We start from the raw sequence: 21,413 nt of genomic DNA, 5'->3' as shown, positions 1-21,413 counted from the left end.
GGGTTGCCCCCTTCCCCTCCATGTGGTGTGAAACAAGCCAAGACCCAGAGGCAGATGGATAGCCTTGGGACATCCCCCTCCCCTTCAGGATAGGCTCTGGAGTCTTTCCTATGTCCTCATCTTTTGTTCAGTTTTGGCTTATCTAATATCATTATAATACTACCTGTATTGCAAGTACCTCATCTCCACCTTCCTTACTCTCCCCACCCCCACCCAAGAAAATAAAGCCTGTAATCCAGACAGTTTGAGGCAACTCTCAGAGTTTGCGGGCACTTTTCTCTTAAGTGTGTACTTATGCTTTAATAAAGCTTGCACTTTTCTTGCGCTATTTGTTGTGTTCTCAAATTCTTTCTCGTGGCACAAGAACCTGGTCACTAGAGCTCTGGATTGGGGTCCCATTTTGAACTTCTGCCCTGTCAAGCTCTCTGGCATCAGAACTATAGAGCCCAGATTGTGAAGTGCCTTTGAGGTGATAATTTTCAGTTCATCTGGCACACACACTAGCACACTGCCATATTATAATCACAAAACTCAGGGGAGTATATTCATACTAACCAGAGAAGTAACAGTAGATAGCTTTATAGAGCTAGGGGTCATTCCTGAAGTTTTAAAGAAATCCCCTTTAATTTCTCATTCTCCTTCACCACCAACCAATAGCCAATAAACTGTTTCTATTATTTTCCCATAATATCTCAAAAAAAAAAAATCTACATTCCACACCAAAAGCTCCCACCCTTTTGTTCAGCTAAACCTCTTGTTGACATTGCTCCACACACAGCTGAAAGGCAATAGCAAACTATTGTTCAGGGCAAAACCTTTGGAGAAGACTTCCTATGTTCAAGTCCAGAACCTACAGGATTTGAAACAAGTTATTTAAATACCCTATCTGTCCCTCAATTTCCTCATCTAAGAAATGCGGCTAATAGTGGTTCATGTATCATAGGACTGTGGTGATGATAAAATGAGCATATGCAAAGTGTGTCAGTCAGCATTATGTAAATGCTAGTTGTTTTACAATTACCTAGCTCTTGACTTAGGCCATCTCACTAGGTGCAAATAGGTAACCCACTAGGTAACCCAGTTTCACCTATCTGTGAAGCCAGAAAACTCAATGACTCATGAAACACACTTAATGAGATGATCCCTTATTAAATGGCCCTTAACCCCAATACAGCAGAAAGCACTATCAATAAACATACCTATGAAACCATTGGGATTATCCCTTCACATATAATCCTTTTCAGTAGCAATTCTACTCCTTTTTAGCTGGGAGGATCATAATAAAGCCTCACAAAAACCTGTTCAGCAGATTGCTGGAAGTACCTAAGGAAGGGAAAATGTCCTTATCCTGCTGGAGAGCCCCAGTGGACTCCATCAAGAGAAAGAGCTCAGTTCGGCTCCTCCCATTAGGGAATGACCCCCTAATCCTCCCATTCCCTCCACTCCCCCACCCCAGAGTGAGAGCCATCCCAGCCATAACTACCCATCCGTGTGAAGATGAAGACAGTGTCATTTGCTTTTTTACTCAAATTTCCTAAAGGCACTTGAAGGCAGGTGATAGGGAAACTGGATAAGTGAAAAATTCAAGGTGAACTTGACAACCTAATAAAACATCATTTAGAAAACTGATAATAAGAGAAATAAGCTAGTCAGACACAAGACAGAAAACGGTGACAAGGATGAATGTCGTTAGTAATGCACTGTTACTTAACGGCTAATAGGATTCTGGTGATTTCACCTTTTTACAATGGCCCAGGTCCCTGACCTCTTTCCATCTCATGGTAGTTTGTAAAAACATCACAAATTATTCCTTCTCTTCATCTACCACACTGATTTGGGGCTGAATCGCTTGACTTGTTTTAGCCAACTGGTCATCAGAAATATGGAGAGTCTCAGGTAGTCTCTGGTCCAAGGGAAATGAGGAAACATATAGAGTGGAGCTGTACTCAACCCACAATAGACCCAATCCCAGGCAACCTGCAGCTAGAGGCAGAATGACTCCAGGCAATACAGATGAGTGAGAGAGAAAAATAGATGCTTGTTATATAATAAGGCCTACATAAGCTGTGAAGTTTGGGTGGATTGTTACGCAACATTATTGTTGAAATACTGGTGGGGAAGAAGAAACTTGTCACTAAGCAGCTTCACTGGCCACGAGAGCCAGAAAGCCCATGAAGAGGCACCTCCAAGTATAACACATCAGCACCTCCCTTAAAGAAGGAAAAGCAGGGTGGCTCCATAGTGTAGTGGTCAGCACGTCTGCTTTACACACAGAAGGTCCTGGGTTTGCGCCCCAGGTAGAGCCACGGACCATATCCCAGGTGCACCAGGCCCCCCCCGGGTACACCAGGCCCCCCAAGTGCGCCGAGGGCACCAGGCCCCAAGTGCACGCTGCAAGAGCGTGTGGGAGGAGATGCTCTGCCTTCAGAGATTCAGTTCTTAAGGGAAAACGGCAACATCCATAGGTCAGGGGTGAAAGGGGGAGGGGAGATTAAAGAGAGGAAGCAAAAAAAAAAAAAAAGGAAAAGCAGAAAAAAGAGATTAGAGGCTGCCCACAGATACAAACTTTCAGTCAACTGTGACATGTGCTAAGCAGCCTGTAGGCAGGGACTCCTTTTCCTGACATGAGCCAGTAGGTTTTAGAACCTCCTGTATATGCAGGGCTGTGCCAAGGGCAGGTACATGACCTGGAGATTACCTAGTGAGGAGTTAAAGTTAACACAATGAAGCCCTTTCAAGACTCAGCAGGTAATAAGGTCATAAAACAGAAGGTATGCTGATTATGCTTCAACTTGAGAATAACACTTGTACCATCATCATTATTATTAAAGAGAAATTCACATCTGAAAAATGAATATATAAACAGATCTAAAAATGTTCCCTGTACTGATTATATGCAAATACAAAATCTTCATGTGGATGGAAATACAAACTTACACAGCAGCTGAAAGGCTCCAGCCCCAGTGTATCAGGGTTCTGAAACATGAGATCTGGTCAAAGATGTGATGGGGGAAGAGGATGAATTTAGAGATGTGCCTACTCATTCCCCAAAGTCAGCTGGCAGGTAAGAACACCTCACACCCCACCAGGTAAGGTTATAAGATTTCTTCAAAGCTTAAAGGACCAAAAGATCAAACTCCACTCTACAAAAACACTTTTTCTAATGCCATGGACACTTCGAATTTCAGAAAAACTCTCTCAAGTGCCATGTTTTCATCCATATCTACTTTTAGGTATAAACATCACTGGGTATATTTGATGTGGGATTACTCCTAGAGTCATCCAGAAGTTAAGTACTGTACTGAAGATAACTCTTACTCCACCCCACTCCACTGGAGTGATGGGAGGTCCTCCTCTTGCTCCGCCCAAGACACTCAGACCCTCCTCCGAACTTCCTCACCACAAACTGCTAAAACTCAAAAAGGAAACTGTAATTAGATGTGATAATGGGCCACACCCTAGGCACATACCAGGGAAGTTCCCTCAGGGCTTATACTCTGGTTTCCATCCATCTCCCTGAAAATCCAAGCTTCCCACATGACCCTGGCTCTATCACTTCCATACAGCTCTGGGCATCATCTAATCTCACCCCAGCTTCCTAACCACGGCCCTTTCCTCCCTATGTAAAATAAAGCTCACCATATCCCCTCTCCTCCACCACATCTCTAAAGGTTCCCTTTCCATTCTGGCTCTACCTGAAACCTGGCAGTCCCCTAGGAACACTGCTTCCCTGCAGACTGTCAGGTAAGCATTTCATTTCCTCTACACGCACACACACTTGGCCTAAAATGACCTAAATGTCCTCTCTGCTCACAGACTATAATATCCAGATTATTCTGATGCTCCCCTTTCACACACAAAATGCTTCTGTGCTGTTCACACCATCAGTCTAGACATCAACCAGCCTCACCAACCCGAGTTGTACACAGTCTTTCATTCACCCTAGCATGCTCTCAGGAAGATTTCGAGGCCTGGCTCACCGTCTTTCTCTCCATAATTCGTGCTGATTTCTACATTTATTTAAATGATGCCTGACTTCCTTATCGCTAATGAGGTTGTCCTCCACCTCCCAGGCCCAAAGTCATATCCTTGACCCAGTCATTACTTATAACCATCCCACCCCCAAGGTCTCCATTTCAATTCACCCTCCTTCCACCTGATATTTCTTATCTTTCCTGCTCACTCCTTCTAGAAACCTAATTCCAAACACTCTTCAACCCTACTGGGTCCTTGACCCCACCATCTTGTCATAATTTATGATCCCCTCAATTCTTCACTTCTTTTTTTTCCTAACCTAGTTTCCACAGCCCATTTTTTAAATCAGCCCTTTCACTGTCCCTCAGTCCTCTCCCTTTTCCCTTCCATAATATTTATTCAATAAAATCCCAGTCTCAGTTTCAACCTTGAATCAACAGAAAGTATTTATTTGAGCACAGAGTATGTGGTAGGTACAAAAGATTTTTTTTTTAATTGTTGTTTTAAATATTGAATATATGTGAAAGAATAAGTTTGTATATATGTAATTTATGATGTATAATAGTAAAACCAACACTTTAAACCCACCCATCCACCCAACCATCCAGGCCAATCAGACTTTTGTCCCACCCACTATGCTAAGGAGTTCCACACTGTTAATCCAATTTTCAGGCCCTTCCAGTGCCAACAAGCTGCTATACAGTTACCAAGCACTACTAGCCTGGCCCAGCAGAAGGAAAAGACTAGTGCTCTCAGAATACTTTTGGAAACATGCTGGGGCCTAAACTATATATTCCTTTTAGCGTCACTGATAGTTGTTTCTTACACACATTACAGCTATGTTATACATACCAATTATACTGTTGTAATTTTTTAAAATTTTCCCTAAAAATATGCATATATTCAAAATTTTATCATAATCGAACATTTATTTCCATAGGTGTTCTCCACAGCATTCAAACTAAAAAGTGAGAGTGGCCTGGAGCAGAAACTGCCTTCCCCCCAGCTCCCTCACCCCACCCTCCCCAACAAAGCCATGCCCTTTAGGGAGGTTGGCCCGTCCCCAACCAGCTCCAGGAGATGAAACCTGATGCTGCTCAACCAATTATGTAGGCAACATGCCTCTTGTCAGTGAAGAGTTTAGGCTCGAGCCTGTGACCCAACATTAGTCGATAAGAAATGGGAAGAATTCTGAGGGAGATGTCTGGAAAAGATAAATTGTTCTTAAAGGAACACAAAAAAGTATTTCCTTTTTCCTTGCCTTAGACAACAATGTTCTATCTGGGTGCAGTACAAGTAACAGCTCCTAGCATTTTGCCACTCTGAGGACAAACTTGCCACATTGAGGACACTAAGGACAGCAAAGCAGAGAGAGTCTGGACTATCGAGGTCACTAAACTGCTGAATTAGTTGACTCTGGGACCACCCTATCTCAGGACTGCTTTTTATAGGAGAAAAGAAAATGATCATTTATATTTATATTTGGGTTCTCTATTACCTACAACTAAAATATCCTTGTAGATACTGAAATAAAATCTGACAGTAGAAAAGGAAACAAATACTAGCATAATTGAAAAGATTATAAAAGTTACATTCATCCTACTTCATTTCCTAAGATATATTATTTTCATTTCCTTATATAAAATAAACTAGATGTAGAAAGTAAAATTCTTAGAAGTCAGAAAGATATCAACATTTTGTTATCTAGGGCTGACAGTCCATGTGTAAAGGTAATTCTGTATATACTCCAAATATCTAGAGCTAGAGTTTTAAAAAGTAGAGGCATTTTTATTTTAAACATTTTTGACACACTTATCTAATACAGGACTCTAAAACTTTGTTTTTATCAGAGATATCAAGTACCAATACAATAAAACACAATATATACACCAATGAAATATAATGTTCAAATCAAATGTGTTTTATATATATTTTAATATATTCATTCATTCCTTTTGTAGGAATCAAGTTTCATCAGACTTTTTAAGTCAATGAACAATTTCTTCTACTTTTCTTGATCTGAACTGGGGATAACCTATATTATAGTCAAAACCACTCACTAGGGAAAAAAGTCAGAGAAAGAAATAAAATAGATAAAGCATGAGATAAATGATGACATCTAAACCTCCATTTTCAGCAACTAAGGAAGCAGAAAAGTGGTGATGAGGGTAGAGAGAGCCAACTCACTTTAGCAAATAATTATTATTAATAATTATAATAAAAGCTTACAAAAGAGCTTTGTATATAATAACTCAAGTAAACTTTCAACAGCTCTGGTAAGCAGTTACTGTCTCTATTGCCAGTGAAAGGTCAGAGAGGTTAGGCCATTACCAGGACTCAAATCCAGGCAGTCAGGCTCTCACACTGCTCATCTAATTAAGTCAACATTAACAGAATGTAGTAAAGGATGTGCAGGAAAGCATAACTGGAAATACGATTTTTTAAAAGTACATAAGAGAGATCTGGTAGAAGTCACAGAACTAAATGGTTACGAAATCCAAAAGAGAACCTAGAAGTAGGTTTATTTAGGACACCAGAGCCAGCTTGCCAGGGGAATGACCTTCCTCTTGGGCAGGTAAAAAGAGTGGCCTATCTGTGAAATTAACTCACAGCAAAGAATGCAATAGCCTTCCCCAAAGAGCTCTCTTTACCTCCAGAAAATCATCATACTGTCCCCTACCCTGTCAGCAGTCACAAACACTGTCATATCTGCTGTATCCCATACACAAGAAACCAAAGACCCTTCCGGTTGCTGGGCAGCCACTCTTCTCACTCCCAGGCCACAATCTGATGAAGGCATGGGAAGGCCTGAAACTCACGGCCTGAAGAATGGTGGTGGATAATTTGTTACTGAGTCTAATGGAACAAGATATGGCCATTCAAGTATAATGCAAGTCTTCAAATACCGATGTGGAAAATGTCCAAGGCATGTTAAGTCAAAACTACAATGTTAGACCATGTATAAGGACTATTCACATAAAACTGTGTTTATGTGTGTGCACATACAAGACAGAAAGCGAGAGCTAGAGAGAACTAAAGAGAGAAAACAATGCACATAAACAAAAGCAAGCATAGAAAGCATGTTTACCGAAATTTTATCAGCGGTTATCAGGAGACTGCAGAATTTGAAGGGCTTTTTTTCACTTAAATTATTTTTTTATTCATATTATTCAAATGTTTTTAATGAGTACACAAAACTTTATAACCAGAAAAAAACTATAAAGCTATTTTTCATTTGGGGAAAGAAAAAACTCCCCAAGTATTTCAAAAAGAGAAAATATCTGACTATCATAAAAGAGAACTCAGCGGACATAGCACCAGGTCATAATTTTCTACAAACTTGTCTTACTTTTCGACTCTGAGGAATACTCAAGATCCAAACAACATATAAAATAGTACCTTTGCCAAAACTAAAATGCCCTCAAAATAGCAAATAACTTAAATTTCCTCAGTCCAACATCGTAATCAAACTTCTTCTGTAATAATACATACATTGTACATAATGCCTTGTAATGACCTAGTTATAAAGGACTTTTGCTATCTTTAGGGAAAGCTATGTTTCTCTAACTGTCATTTACTGAAAACTTTAAAAAAGTCAGAGCCAGGCGGGAAAAAAAATGTCTCTGTCCAGCCATTCAATAGCTTGCACTGAGTGGGAACAAGCAAATGTGTGACACCTCTAAATGCAAAAATGTGATGAAATTTCCAATCATGAGAAGATTCATTTACAATACTGGGTAGCCTTACACACTGCTTAAACCTGGTATTGATTATCAACTACAAGAACAGAATCCCCTTCAGTGCACACTCAGCAACATTGGTTCATAAAAAGCACATGTCATCAATTAACACAGAGCCAAAGATCAAGACTCCCTCAGACCTTTCCATTAAGTAACACAATATAAAACAAAAGTGGTTCTAATTTATCTGGGTACCTGAAACGGGGCCAGTCTGCAGCATTTGCTGCCTTTTGCAATAATTTGTACAGATAAATTAATATTGTACTGACCCATAATATTGTACTGAACATTTTCCTGTGTTCTTTTTCAGCTACTGGCAGATCCCCATTTTTTGTCAACGTCACAGGCACTTATTAATGTATCTGCTCTTTGCCTCTGACTAGAATTTGGGGTAACATAGCAAGCCCATCTCTAAATTGTTACAAGCTGGGCCACTGTGTGGGCCCCATTACATGGCCTACTGCATTCCAGCTCTGCTGTCTCACTGGCCAGTGTTGTTCCTAACCTGTCTTCCTATCACTATTCATTGCTACAATCAGGAAGGACACAGGCATGTGTGCCCCATCTTCCTCAAAACCTGTGCCTGCTATGGCTGCCACAGCCACTCCTCTTCTCCAGCACCACTTCTTTTTCTTCCCTCTTTTGTCTCCAGTCACTGTTCAGTTTTGGGGCAAAGTATATGACTTTATATAAAGTAAGCCAAAGAAAGCTTTCTTAACAAGTAAGCTTGTGGTCAGAAAACCAATCTCTGGTAGGCTAGCCAAGCAAGTCTAGTCACCATGTGCGAACCTCAGTGATTCCTCTATACCTAAAGATCAGACCTAAAGATCTACTCATGTCACTCCCTTGCTCTTAGCTCCCCATCTCACTGAGGCCACCTGGTCTTACCCTTACTTTCCCTCTCACCCCAGCTCCTTTCCCTAACTCCCACTCCTCCAACTCTATTAGCTTCCATGAGATTCCTGAGCCTATTATGACTCAAAATATTTACACCTACTGTTCTCTCTTAGAATGCTACTACTCCCAGAAATAAGCACAAAGTTGTTCCCCACTTAACCCAGGTATTGGCTGTAAATCCCTCTTCAGAGAGGCCTTCCTTCCCTGATATTGCTATCTAGACCAGCGCACACACGCCCTTATCAAACTTCATTTTTCTATAAACATTATCTGAAATTATATTATATATTTGTTTTTTATTTGTTTATTGTCCATCTGCCCTAATAGAATAATCTCATAAAGCTGAGATTCATTTGGTGCATAGCAGGTACTCAGTTACTATTTGTGGAATGACTTGAAATCAATACACATGGTTTAACCTATCCTCAAAGACTAGTCAATCCATTCATTTAAAAGGTAACCCTTACTTCCCTCAAATTATATAATCTTGAATATAACTCCTATAGTCTTAAGTAGAATTTACAGAATGTCATTTAAGGTTTTTTTGGTGATCTAGGATTATTAACACAAAAGTCAATGAATTTTACACCTTGTGGTATACATGGGCACAAGCAGAGAAATAAGCAGTGCTGTTTTGTGTGGAAATGCATCAGAAAGTCTTTCTAGAACTACTTTCTCAGAAATATATGAGCCAGAACAAGAGTCAGTCAACAGAAACAGGGAAGTGATCCAGGCTGGCCAATTAAGAGTACCCCATCTCCCTCACTCAGTGATTGGTACAAGAATGGACACATGACCCCAATAGGGCCAATTAGAATGGTCTCAGGAACTGGGGTGGGCCCTATGGTAGGGGCCACACTGTTCTCAAGGGTCACTAGCATTCAGGGACCATTTCTCCTACACCTTGCAGAATCGGCCTGGGAATGAAGCAAAGGCACAGAAAACAAACACAGAATCAAGAGTAAAGAGGAGTATTCTCCACCAAAGGGGAGGTGGGAAAAAAGAAAGTAAACATCAGAATGGGTGAATGTCCCAGATACTATTTATAGCCCTGTCAACATTCATAGTTAAGGCCAAACATCCCCCTTAGACTAGCTGCATATGTCATTAAACTCCATCTTTTTTAGTTTGTTTGAGCTAGGTTTTTGCTACTTGCAACCAAGGGTCCTGACTAGTACGAATATGCTCTCAACACATACTATCATTCTGGTAGAACAAAATAATTAAGCAAAGCAAAAAATAAAAAATAAAAAATAAGCCCCGTTTGGTTACACACACACACATACACACAGGTGGTTGCAAGGGGCTAGCAGGAGGAAGGAATAAGAAGTAACCTGCTTAATTGTTACTTCTGTTGGGGAGATGAAAATGTTTTGGAACTAGATAGAGGTGGTGGTTGCACAACATTGTAAAAGTACTAAATGCCACTGAATCGTTCACTTTAAAATGGTTAATTTTACATTATGTGAAATTCGCTTCGATAAAAAATTTAAACATACAAATAATGCTGCAATGCATTTCTTACAGAGTCTTTAAGTACATCCATCATAGAGGAAACTGGGTCAAATGATATGCAAATTTTTAAGACCAATGATACATATCAACAAATTACTTTCCAAAAAGATCATACCAAATTATAGGTCTATCAAAGGGGTGATGGAGAGCTAACATAGTCTATTATTAGGGGGAAAAAAGAGAATAGCAACTTTGCTAATATAATAGGTAAATACATCCTAATCTGTAAATTTATATGTCTTAGATTATTACTGAAAAATGACATTTAAAACACTGGATCCTAACATTTCTTCATTTGTGACTTATGTATACATGTCTTTTGAACATTTATTTATTATCATTTTTCCTATTAATATGTAGGAACCCTTTATATACTGAGAATATATAGCTATTTCCTCACCTATAAGTTTCAAATATTTTTCTAGTTCATATTTACCTTTTGAGTTAAAGATGATGTGTCTATTTGTCTAAGTATTTATTTTAGGAGCAGAGAGAGAAATGGAAACATTCTCTGAAAAAATAAATATCTACAATATGATACACATACACACAAGCACAGAGAAAGACTAAGTGATACTTTACTTTCCCTCCAGGAATTCAGCATAAGCTCTCTTACATCAAGCCTCTCTGGCCCAAACACATCCTCATTTTATCAGATATAAAATCCATGGAATAAAGAGGTCAGCATCGTTTGCACCAGAAACATGACCAGACAGAAATAAAATACATCAATCCCTTTAAAAAGTTTAAAAGAAGCAAAGTACGTAACCAGTTCCCCTTTCTTTGCATGAAGTCTGGAAAATATTAACAAAAATTTCATTGAAAGAATTTTCACCACTAGTTATAAAAGGGCTTTTTGGGGGGATGGTGACTCAGTTTTTGTTTTTGTAAATTTAAAATTTTACAATAGTGTCCTTCCAATTTTGTTTCCATGAAAGAATATCAGGTGCTTGCTTAAGCTTCACTCAAGCCTGTCTGAATTCACCAAAAACTCTATGACCTTCCTGCTGCCTTCTCTCCACATCCCGGTAACGGTATTCCCACTTTTCTCCCTCTTGTCCAGAGAAATAGTCCTTTCTTACAACTATTCCCTTTGAGATCCAAGGGGTGGGTCTGATAATGAGGGCATCTACACAAGGGAGAAGGTTAAAGAGCTCTTTCAGGAGACCTTAATTCATGTCTTAATCTTTATTTTATGATGGGAACTTCTGGCTGGTTAAAACAATCTTTGGGGCAGGAAAGTTTTAGGAATTTTTCAAAACATCCACATAGGTGGCTGCTACTCCCCCACAGACTTGGATCCATCTATTTAGAAATCACATTTTTTAAAAATAGTTACGTGTTCCAGACTTGGATTTCAAGCTCTGGCATGCCCAATGCTGTGTACAACGCCTGGCACATGGTTGATGTTAGATAAAAATTAACTTAATAAATAAGGGCACTCTGGAGCCAGCTGCCTGAGTTCAAATCCTGACTCTGTCATTTACTAGCTGTGTAACCTTGAACAAGGTTCTTAACCTTTCAGCGTCTCACCTGCAAAATGGGGATAATGATATTACCATCCCACTTGGGAGCATTAAATGAGTTAATAAATGTAAAAATATTTCTGGCAGTGCTTGGCACAAAGAAAGTGATGATTAAATGCTAATTATTATTATTACGAATAAAAAAGTATGTTACCAAGATGAATCAAGATGAACAAGAAGGTCTTCATGTTCTCAATGTACTTATCATTTAGTCGGAGAGATAAGGCAGAAACACAAATAAGAATAATACAAAGCCAAAGGCTATAAATGCCAAATGAGAAGTACAGAATGCTATGGGAATTCTGAGGGAAGATCATTTCAGGGCAAAGGGACAAAGAAAGCTTATGTGGAAGATGTAATGTGCTGTCTCCTGGCAGAATTTTAGGTGGCAGGATGGGCAACACCTTCTGGGGAAAGAGATGGTATATTAGTTCGGGTTCTCTGAGAAGTAGACACCAAGAGAGGCTTAGACATACAAGAGGTTAATTGGGGAAACTATATATAGGGTTAAAGGGAAAGACCTGAGAAGGCAGAGAGAGGCTTCAGACCACAATGCATGCCTGACCCCTGTGAAAGAGACAGGGAAGAAAGGAGGGATGAGGAGGAAGAGTCTCACACATCAACATAGTCTGAGAAAGTCTTGGCCAGGGCAATGGGGAGTTCTCAAGCCAAAGCTACCCTTCAAAGGCACCAGGGTCACACAGGAATGGGCCGCATTAGTAGTCCTGCTTGCTCAGTAACTGGCTAGGAGTAGCCCAAGAGAAGCTTAGATTTGGCTAAAAAGTGGTGGTGAATCAAGGGCAGCAGCTGGAGCTATCAGTCAATATGCTTCCCACAGCAGATCTAAGTGGCACATTCTCATGGCTCCCACAGTCAGGCACAAGCAATGTCACTAGTACCTTATGTATCCTTATGGTTGAGTTCAATAAATATATGCTGCCGCTTAAAATCAAACACAAAACAATATCAACGGGCTCCTTATCTTTTTCAAAAGGGATTTTTTAAAAACTAAACCACAATTGCAATAGCGAAATCAAAGTACATATATAATGTCAAAGATTACAACTAAATGTGTTCAACATTTTCCAGATGTGGTTTCAGTTTCTAAAACAATATAGAAGACATAAAAATGAATATGAAAATCTCTTTTCTAAAAATAAAAGTTAAAATCCTGAAATGAGGATTCAGAACTAACCCAGAAACAAAGCTCTACTAAGAATCTAGAAGACAAATCCTTTATGAACATAAATCCTTTATGAACTGGTTGCTTAAGGCAACAATTTGATCAAATGAGAATATGAAAAAAAAATTTTACAAAAGTACAAAGTGAAATACGAATATGATAAATCAATAGTTAAATCTTATGTGGGTTAAGTCACATTTAAGGAAGACTGGAGAAAATCAAAATTACCCTTAAATGCTAGAGCCACATCCAACAAGGGAGATATTCCCACAGTAAGAAATATGAAGGAAAGAGGACCACAGAGGACACAGCAAATTCTCTTATCCCATCTTATGTCACTATGGGGCACAAAGTCAGTAAGTAGAAGGACAGGCAACATCTGCACTACTTTAAACTGTCCTCGTTATATATACATTTCTCCATTCTGGCCAAGCATTTAATACATAAGCTAATGCATTTATGAGATTACTTCCCAAAAGAACAACAAAAAATCTTAGATTATAATATTTCCTTTATTTTAAGGAAATAAGGGAGCAAAGCATACTCACTCAGTTCCTATCACTACGCAAGTGAGAAAACTGACTCAGTAATTCACTTTACCTCTTACCTTTACAAAGAGAAACTATCTCATAAGAGCTCCCTCCACATCCCTGTTGTCCAGCACACCATTCTAGCTTCCTCCAAGTGACCTCAGAGGAAGAAGTGCTCCTCTTGTCAAGCCTGATCTCCTGCCTCACATTCTTGATCCCACTGTAGATCACACTCTTCTCCATTTTTATCCCCTTTCTCTCTATTATTAATTTGCTCTTTTATTAGTCCCTTTTCCTGAATATAAACTCGAATTCCTCCAGGTGTTAAAAAATATTAAAATCATATCTATGTGTATGTACACACATGCTCACACAAACACTCACATACCCACCTATCCTTGATCTGGAATTTCCCTTTCTCTTCCTGGCATATTAATCTGTACTCTTTCTGTTGCAAGACCCAGAAATACAACTCAAGCACCTAAAGCACAAACAGGGTGTTACCAGAACCCTGTTTTTGAGAAGCTCAGGGGTGGAGATGGCACAGACATGGTGGAACCCCTCGACTCACACAGGGTCCACTGGGCTCTTCTCACTCTCCATCTCACCACTCTGCCTCCCTCTGAGTATGAATTCAATTTGAGACAGGTACTCTCCACATGGGGAGAGAGATGAACATCTGCAACCCAAGCTACATTATCATGGTTTGCAATCCAGAAGGGTGGAAGCCTTGGTCTCCTGGCATCTACTGTTTCAAATTTGAGAGAGACTAGGACTCCTTCACCACCCACTGAGGGAAGACATCAGATTTGGCTCTGTCCTCTGCTTAAAACTCTTCCCCAGATTCCCAACACCTACCCACACCACAGGATAAAAGTCACTGTACACTTAGCTCTATGGTGGCCACACCATTACCTTTGCACAAGCTCCTCTCTCTATAGTCCCCTCAGCCCCAACTTGTCCACCTGAGAAACTCCTGTATTCATTATTCCAAATCCACCTCAGACACAATCTCCCTCAGGGCACACTGGCAACCCCACCAAGAATCCCTTCTGTCTCTCCTCCTCTGCACCTTGGAACCACCTCTATAGCTGCATCCCATTCCACTGAGGCACTAACATCCCTGTAGTAAATATAGTTGTTTACATATCTGTCTCTCCTACCAAACAGTAAATCCTGGGCTTGTGTATTATTGATCTCTAAAGACACAGCCCTACAGAACACACAACATGCAGTTTTGTGAAACTGCATTTTTTTAAAAACAATCCAAGAACAGGTGTTTACTACATTTATATATTATTTTTAATTTTGCTGTATAGTAACTTATATTCCTTCTTTTAAAAACAATTTTAAAATTTAAATTGAATCAATTTAAGTCAACTTTTTATTTTAAATAAATAATTCTCTACAGTTTTATCTATGGCACTCAGTTTGGAGCCTAAAGATCAATACTCTAAATAGCTGGTAGAAGTATTTATTCCCCTCTGCAAACACAGCGCTTACAAACAAAATAAAAATACAAATTATAAAAGCTGATATCAAAATATTCTGGACCTACCAATTGTCTCTATTCCCAGAATAAAAGGTGGAAGCCAACTTTTTTCAGTTATCTCAAACAACACATCTGAGCTCAATCAGACTTTTATCCCGGGTTCACCTTTCTCACATCAGAAGTCTAGACAATCTCAAGTCCTAGAAACATGGATGGTGTGTTTGCGTTACACATGTGTCCAAAGTTCACTTTACATGCCAGAGGTTGCATATATAAAATGTTAAAATTGATGAAAAAATAGCAAAGGGGATATTATGGCAAAATCACTTTGCTTCAAACAAGGTCAACTGAAAGAGGCCATAATAAGATTGCCTGAAGAGTCTGAAATTACACCTGCCAGCTTTGTTCTAGTTGTAAAGTGTCCATATAACAAATTGGAAGTTACAAAATAGTTATGGAGATATGAAGTATAGCATAGGGAATACAGTCAATAATAATGTAATAACTACATATAGTGCCAGGTGCATACTAGACTAATCGGGGAATCATTTTGTAAATTATATAAATGTCTAACCGCATGCTATACACCTGAAACCAATAAAAAATAATACTGTCAACTTTAATTGAAAAAAAAATTAAAAAATCAATAAAATCAACTGTCCACATGGCACTAATGTCCATGCAAATATTCCACCACCTTCTAGGCCTGCTGAGGGCACGAAGAAGTTCATGAACACAAAAAATAGGAGTCTTTTTTGAGCCATGTTCAAATCAAATATTGCCTCAAGTCTCTCTAGAAGACCATGGTAAAAGAGAACAGGAAGAGAGCAGCAAAGCAATATTTTTGGGAAACATACAAAATCTGGTGGGCTTTCATTTATACATTAACAGTCATTCTGGTGGGTAAATATATTTTCTAGTAGGTAAATATGCCTTTGATTCTGAAAATCAGCAAAAGCACAACATGGGTTTTATAATCATATGAATCCCATCTCTGCCACTTATCATCTGGGAGTTGGTAGACAAGTAGTTACTGACACTGAGCCTCAGTTTCCTCATCTGTAGGTTGAGAGTAGGAACACTACCTTCATCCTTGGTTGTGGGGAGATTCAATAAAAAACCATATCATTGTTTTCTATCCTCTCATTAAACTCCAGACCTGATGTCCTACAACCTCCCAGACATTTCCATTTAGATCTTGCTTTTTTCTCTAAGTCAATATCAAGCTCATCTTCCCCTGTCATTAGCCAGGATCTCCTCCCAACAATTCTGGTTCTATCCATGACACTCCCATTCTCCCAAACAACTAACACCAATTATCAAATTATAAAAATGTGTTTATTGCTAGTCAGATTACAATGGTAGTTTCGATCCTTGCTGCTGGCAGGGCCAATGGGAACAACACTTAGGAAAGCACTGTGAATCAAGTCATAAACATGCTTAAACCCAGCAACTTGATTTCAGTGGAATCTATACTAAGGTTATAATGCAAAATATAGAAAAAACTGCTTTCTAATGTTTACAGCAGTGTTATTTCTATCAGAGAAAGAAAGAGAGAAGAGCAGGGAGAAGGAAGAAAACAATTTTAGCATCCAAGAAATGGTAAATTAAATTATGGCGTATAGTCTCAACAAATGTTTTAATTAATAAGAATGAAAGGAACAAAACATAGGGAAATGCTAATATTAAAAAAGTCTAAAAGGCAACATTTAAAATTGTAAATGAACTTAAAGCAACAGATGCAGAAAAGGAAATACACCAAAATGTTCTATATTGCTCTATCAATATAGACAGCATTTCTGAGAGACTATTCTGTCCTTTCTGATTCCAAAAATTTGGTCCAAACCCTGCTGTCACTTGATTTGACTTGACTGTGGCCTGTGATGCCAAACATCTTTTCTTTCAGATTACTTACTCCTCACCTAGCTTCTGCAAACTTCACTTTCATTACTTAGCTCAGAGGATCACTCCCGCTGCAGTGGTCCTTTATAATCCAAACCCACCTCTCCATTAATGGAACCTCTTATTTCATGCCCTCATCATTTGTCTGTTCCGACATTGCTTGTGTTCAGTGCCACCCCTCCCATCAGCCCCAATACATTTTTCCTGGCCCTGCTGGCGGAGAGAAAGTTTTCAAATCTTATCATCTAGCCTGCTAAGAACTCTCCAAGAAGGTCCTCTCACCTGCAGGATAAGATCTGAGCTGCTAATTCAGGCAAACGATACCCTTTCTAACCTAGTCCCAAACCTGCATCAGCTTCTCCCAATCAGGCTACCTACTCCTTTCCTCCCCCGTAATTCCCCCCAGTTCAACTCACTGCCCTGCCCCTAATCCTGGCCTACACAGTACTATAGGTACTTATCTGACACTGTGGATGGCCTCAGGGCCAGGGTTCTAGCACCCGCCTCTTCTCAGTGCCCAACCTTACCCTCACCACTCCCCCACTGGACACAAGGAAGAAGCAAGCTGGTATTCCTCACCGTCCCACATCATTGCCAAGTATATTTCTACCACCAGCTCTTTCACCTTTCCTTAGCCAAAATTGCCTTCCCCCACAACTTTCCCAAATTCTAACCCTGCTCTGTCCAGTATGTAGCCACTAGCCACAAATGGCTACTGAGCAAATGCGGCTAGTCTGAGATGTGCTGTATGTGTATAATACACACCGGATTTCAAAGACTTGGTATAAAAAAAATGTAAAAAAAAATTAATATTTTATTTTGATTACCTTTTGACATCATATATATTAAATACACGGTGTCAAATAAAATATATTAAAGTTAATTTCACTTGTCTCTTTTTACTTTTTTAAATGTGGCTACTAGAAAATTTTAAATTACACATGTGGTTCACATTATATTTTTATTGGACAGAGCTAATTTAACCATTCTTCAGGGTCCAGCATGAATAAAACCTCCTTCAAGATTCCCCTATCTTTGTGCCATTCTTAATGATCTCTTTTGCCCTGTCGAAATCCTACAATGGAGTCTACCATATAAGCAACTAATTACATAACACATTATTGTTTACTATTACACTTATTCTTCTTTCTATAACAATGCCATTTATATATCCTATTTTGAGACTCACTAGGCACTCAACTTTTAATGCAATATGAAATCTTTGTTGGAGCAAGATAGCAATACACAGTATATTTTCTGTTTTTGTTTTATTTTGTTTGCTCATTTACTTTCCCAATAATAATTGCAACAGGATTGAGAGAACAGGAAGTCGGAGGACCTAATAACTTTCTTCTTCTCCTAACATAATACATATAGACCATTTAGTACATGGCTCGGCCCCTTGTAAGACCTGCCTGTGCCTCAGTTTCTCCTTCTGTAAAATAAAGCTAATAATATCAGGCCACTCTACAATATATAGCCAGGTCAAAGTAGCTAAGCAAGTTCTAATTGGAGTCATTACCACAATACTAAGAAATATTATACTTTTCAGAGCTAATTGTGTTTTTCAGCCAATTGTCTTAAAAACAGACTATTTTTATGAAGAAATAGATAGTTCCCTCACCCAATTATCAAAATAAGAGTGAGGGAACTATCTATTAAAATGCTTGTTCTATCCTATTAATGATTGGAGAGGAAACTGTTAAATGCCTACTCTACTAAAATAGATTATATATCATACTCAAAATAACCCTTACAGGGCAGACATCACCATACACATTTTATGCAGTAGAGAAACTGATGTTCAAAAACAGGCTAAGTAACTACCCCAAAGTCAGGCAGCTTTGCTGCAAATCCAGGTCAGCGGTATCATCTTTGTATGTAAAAAATGGCATCTTTATTATCATTTGAAAATAAAATGTGAAAGAGTATTATATAAATATACAAATAAAAATACAATAATAATGTCTAAACATTTCCTACAAATCATTTTTTTGATCTTGGTTAACTCCCATCTTTCAGATCAAGAGACTTTTTTTCTAAGTAGACTTTTTCTTAAAGTAGCAAACAGAGTATGTGATGTGGTAGGAACTAGTACATTAAAGTACTATTTTTCTTTAAAGTCTTTAAAGCACAGTTTACATTAAACATTATGACTAGAATTCTTCAGACACATTTACAAAAATCTAGTCCTATGAATAAAGATTACAGTAATAAAGTAAATGAGGCCATTCCACAAAAAAATGCATCAACAAAAAACAACGTACACCTAAGGAAGTATCAAAGAACTCCATGTTACACAACTGAAGTCATAATGAGCTCAATGAAATGATTAAAAAAAATGTTCCTCAAAATAAGATATACATAAAATGAAACCACAATTACACAGCCTTGAAAACTTTCTCAGAATGGTAACAATGTACTATGTATCTCTAAGAAACCAAACTGATCTAGGTTTAATTGATTCTGCCTTTACAAAATGTAGCCAACTTAATCCTGTAGACTTGTATAGAATGAAAGTTCAAATTCTCTACTACAGAAAAAGTCCCAAAGTATCAAATGCTTTAAAATACTGCTTAACTCTCCTTTATCAAAAATGTTCCTGCAGTAGGTGTTAATCAGTCACTACTAAGAACTCCGCACAATGCAACCTGTGTGTGCATAGTATTTTACTACAGGAAGTAGAAAGTTCAGTTTACCAAGAACACCACATTTCACTTTCAAAGGTCTTGAAAACTAATCCCTCTAACAGTAATTTACATTTCGTTCCAAACTGAAGATTTCATTTCAAACTGAACAAGACAGTATAATCTTAAGGAATCTGAGATTGTGAAGAACTTCACTTGGCAAAACCAGAGTGTGTGTGTGTGTCTGCGCGCGCGTGTGCACACGTGTGTATGTGTGTGTGTGTGTTTTCCCTTTAGAATTATTCACAGAATATAAATAGAAATAATTTGCAATTTTTAATCTTATGAACAAGATCTTTATTTAAAATTTTCACATATAAAATAAATTATTTTATGCCATATTTCCTCAAGAAACAAACATTAAGACTATGTGCCCTAAATTAGGTGATTTTTGCTCACTTTAAGAATAAAACTGACTTCTAGAAGAAAACATAAGGTGTCCTTTTCTCAGCTCGTAAATACACAAAGTCTGTCTATAGATAGCAAAGATATTCTCATCCTAAACAAAAGACTAAGAAAATAGAAAACAAAACATAGTATAGCAAACCAGCTACAAATCACATGCAGCAGGTGACAGGAAGCCTTATGGACGCTTCACAACCACAGAGGTGAGCTTCATCACAGGTCAACTGCAGGCCCACTTGGGCTCTGAAAAACCTCCACCCAGCATTCTCATAAAAACGGAAGAAGGCATATAACCACCACTGTCTTCTTGGCAATAAAGGAGAAGCAGCTTCCTTGAACGCAGGAAAGTCACCCCTCCCTCCAAGCAGACACAAGGAGCCTCTATTACACCAAGGACACAAAGAAACTGAAGAAGCCAGACCCAAAATAAAGAAAAAATTTAAAAGAGGGGCATGGAAATAATACAGTGTAATTAAATGTATTCTGGTACCACTTGGAGTCTCAGTCTATTTGGGGACTCAGCCTCAAAAGTAAAAATAAAATTTAAAAGAGGAAAGGGGAGCGAAAGAGAAGACCGTTCAATTAAGTCCGTGCTAGAAATACTTGGGGTCTCAGTCTACTTAGGGTCTCGGACTAAAAACTTAACATTAAAAAACGGGAGGGAAAATGACATTTCAAAAATGCGTGTGCTAGGACCACTTGGGTTCTAGTATTTGCTGGGGAAAGGACAGTCACGCTGTGCTCTGCCTCGAGGTTACCTAGTGAGAATTTGGGGTAAGTTTACACGGAAGGGCGACAGGGCAGTGCCCGCTTTCTGGGGAACAATACCGAGACCAGGGCACTAGGTCTGATGCCTCGCCCTCCTCCCCCCCACCACCAACACGGCCTCGGCATCCCAGCCCTGACCCTGGCCCGGACCTCCCGAGCCCCGGCGCGCGCCTCACCCAGCAGCGCCCGCAGGTGCTTCAGGCGTGTCAGCACGTCCTTCTTGGGGTCCAACACCTTCTGGGTGGACTTCTTCACGTCTCCATGGCTCCTTCGAGAGAACATCCCGCCGCAGAAAGCCCGTACCCCGCCGGCGGGGGACGAGGCTGCTGAGCCGCACGAGTCACTGCATTGGGTCGGGGCCGGCGCGTGTCGCGCGGGCCAACTCGCAGTCCCCTTCCCGGCCGCCGCAGCCGCTTCAGCAGTGGCTCCGCCGGGAATCGCGAGGGGAGGGGCAGGAAGGCGGTGTCAAAGAGAAACGGACCGCCCCGCCCCGCGGGAGGTGCCAGTCGGCCCCTAGGGCGCGGCGCACGTGTGCGCGGTCCGGACCCTTCTCAGGGGCGCGCCCGGAGCGCCCAGCCAGCGCCGCGAATCACAAAGTACCTTGCGCTACGTACACGCCGTACTATAAGTCCCGGGATGCACCGCGATAGACCTGTCCAATCAGACTGGCATGACTTTGGCACAATGGGAGTCAGCAGGCCGGCTCTAAGCACCTTCTAGCTTCCTACCCCGAGTGGGGCCGCAAAGCCTCCTGGGAAATGTAGTTGTGTAGGAAGCGACTCACTGCGACCTC

The 21,413-nt window shown here is 39.7% G+C and overlaps 1 protein-coding gene across 1 annotated transcript in view; it reads right to left on the bottom strand.

Moving 5' to 3' along the window:
- The window catches only part of RALGAPA2 (Ral GTPase activating protein catalytic alpha subunit 2), a 292,479-nt gene extending 271,294 nt beyond the window's left edge, over positions 1-21,185 (bottom strand). The window contains exon 1 of the mRNA XM_015596875.2: positions 20,797-21,185. Within this exon, the coding sequence (XP_015452361.1) occupies positions 20,797-20,902 (106 nt within the window). The 5' untranslated portion in view covers positions 20,903-21,185. The remainder of the gene's footprint in view (positions 1-20,796) is intronic.
- Between the last annotated feature and the right edge of the window lie 228 nt (positions 21,186-21,413).

The sequence above is a fragment of the Pteropus alecto genome, unplaced genomic scaffold (assembly GCF_000325575.1).
Source record: "Pteropus alecto unplaced genomic scaffold, ASM32557v1 scaffold45, whole genome shotgun sequence".
Taxonomy (NCBI): Eukaryota; Metazoa; Chordata; class Mammalia; order Chiroptera; family Pteropodidae; genus Pteropus; species Pteropus alecto.
Note: the sequence above shows the minus strand (reverse complement) of the source record. Positions and strands in the feature narration are given on the sequence as shown.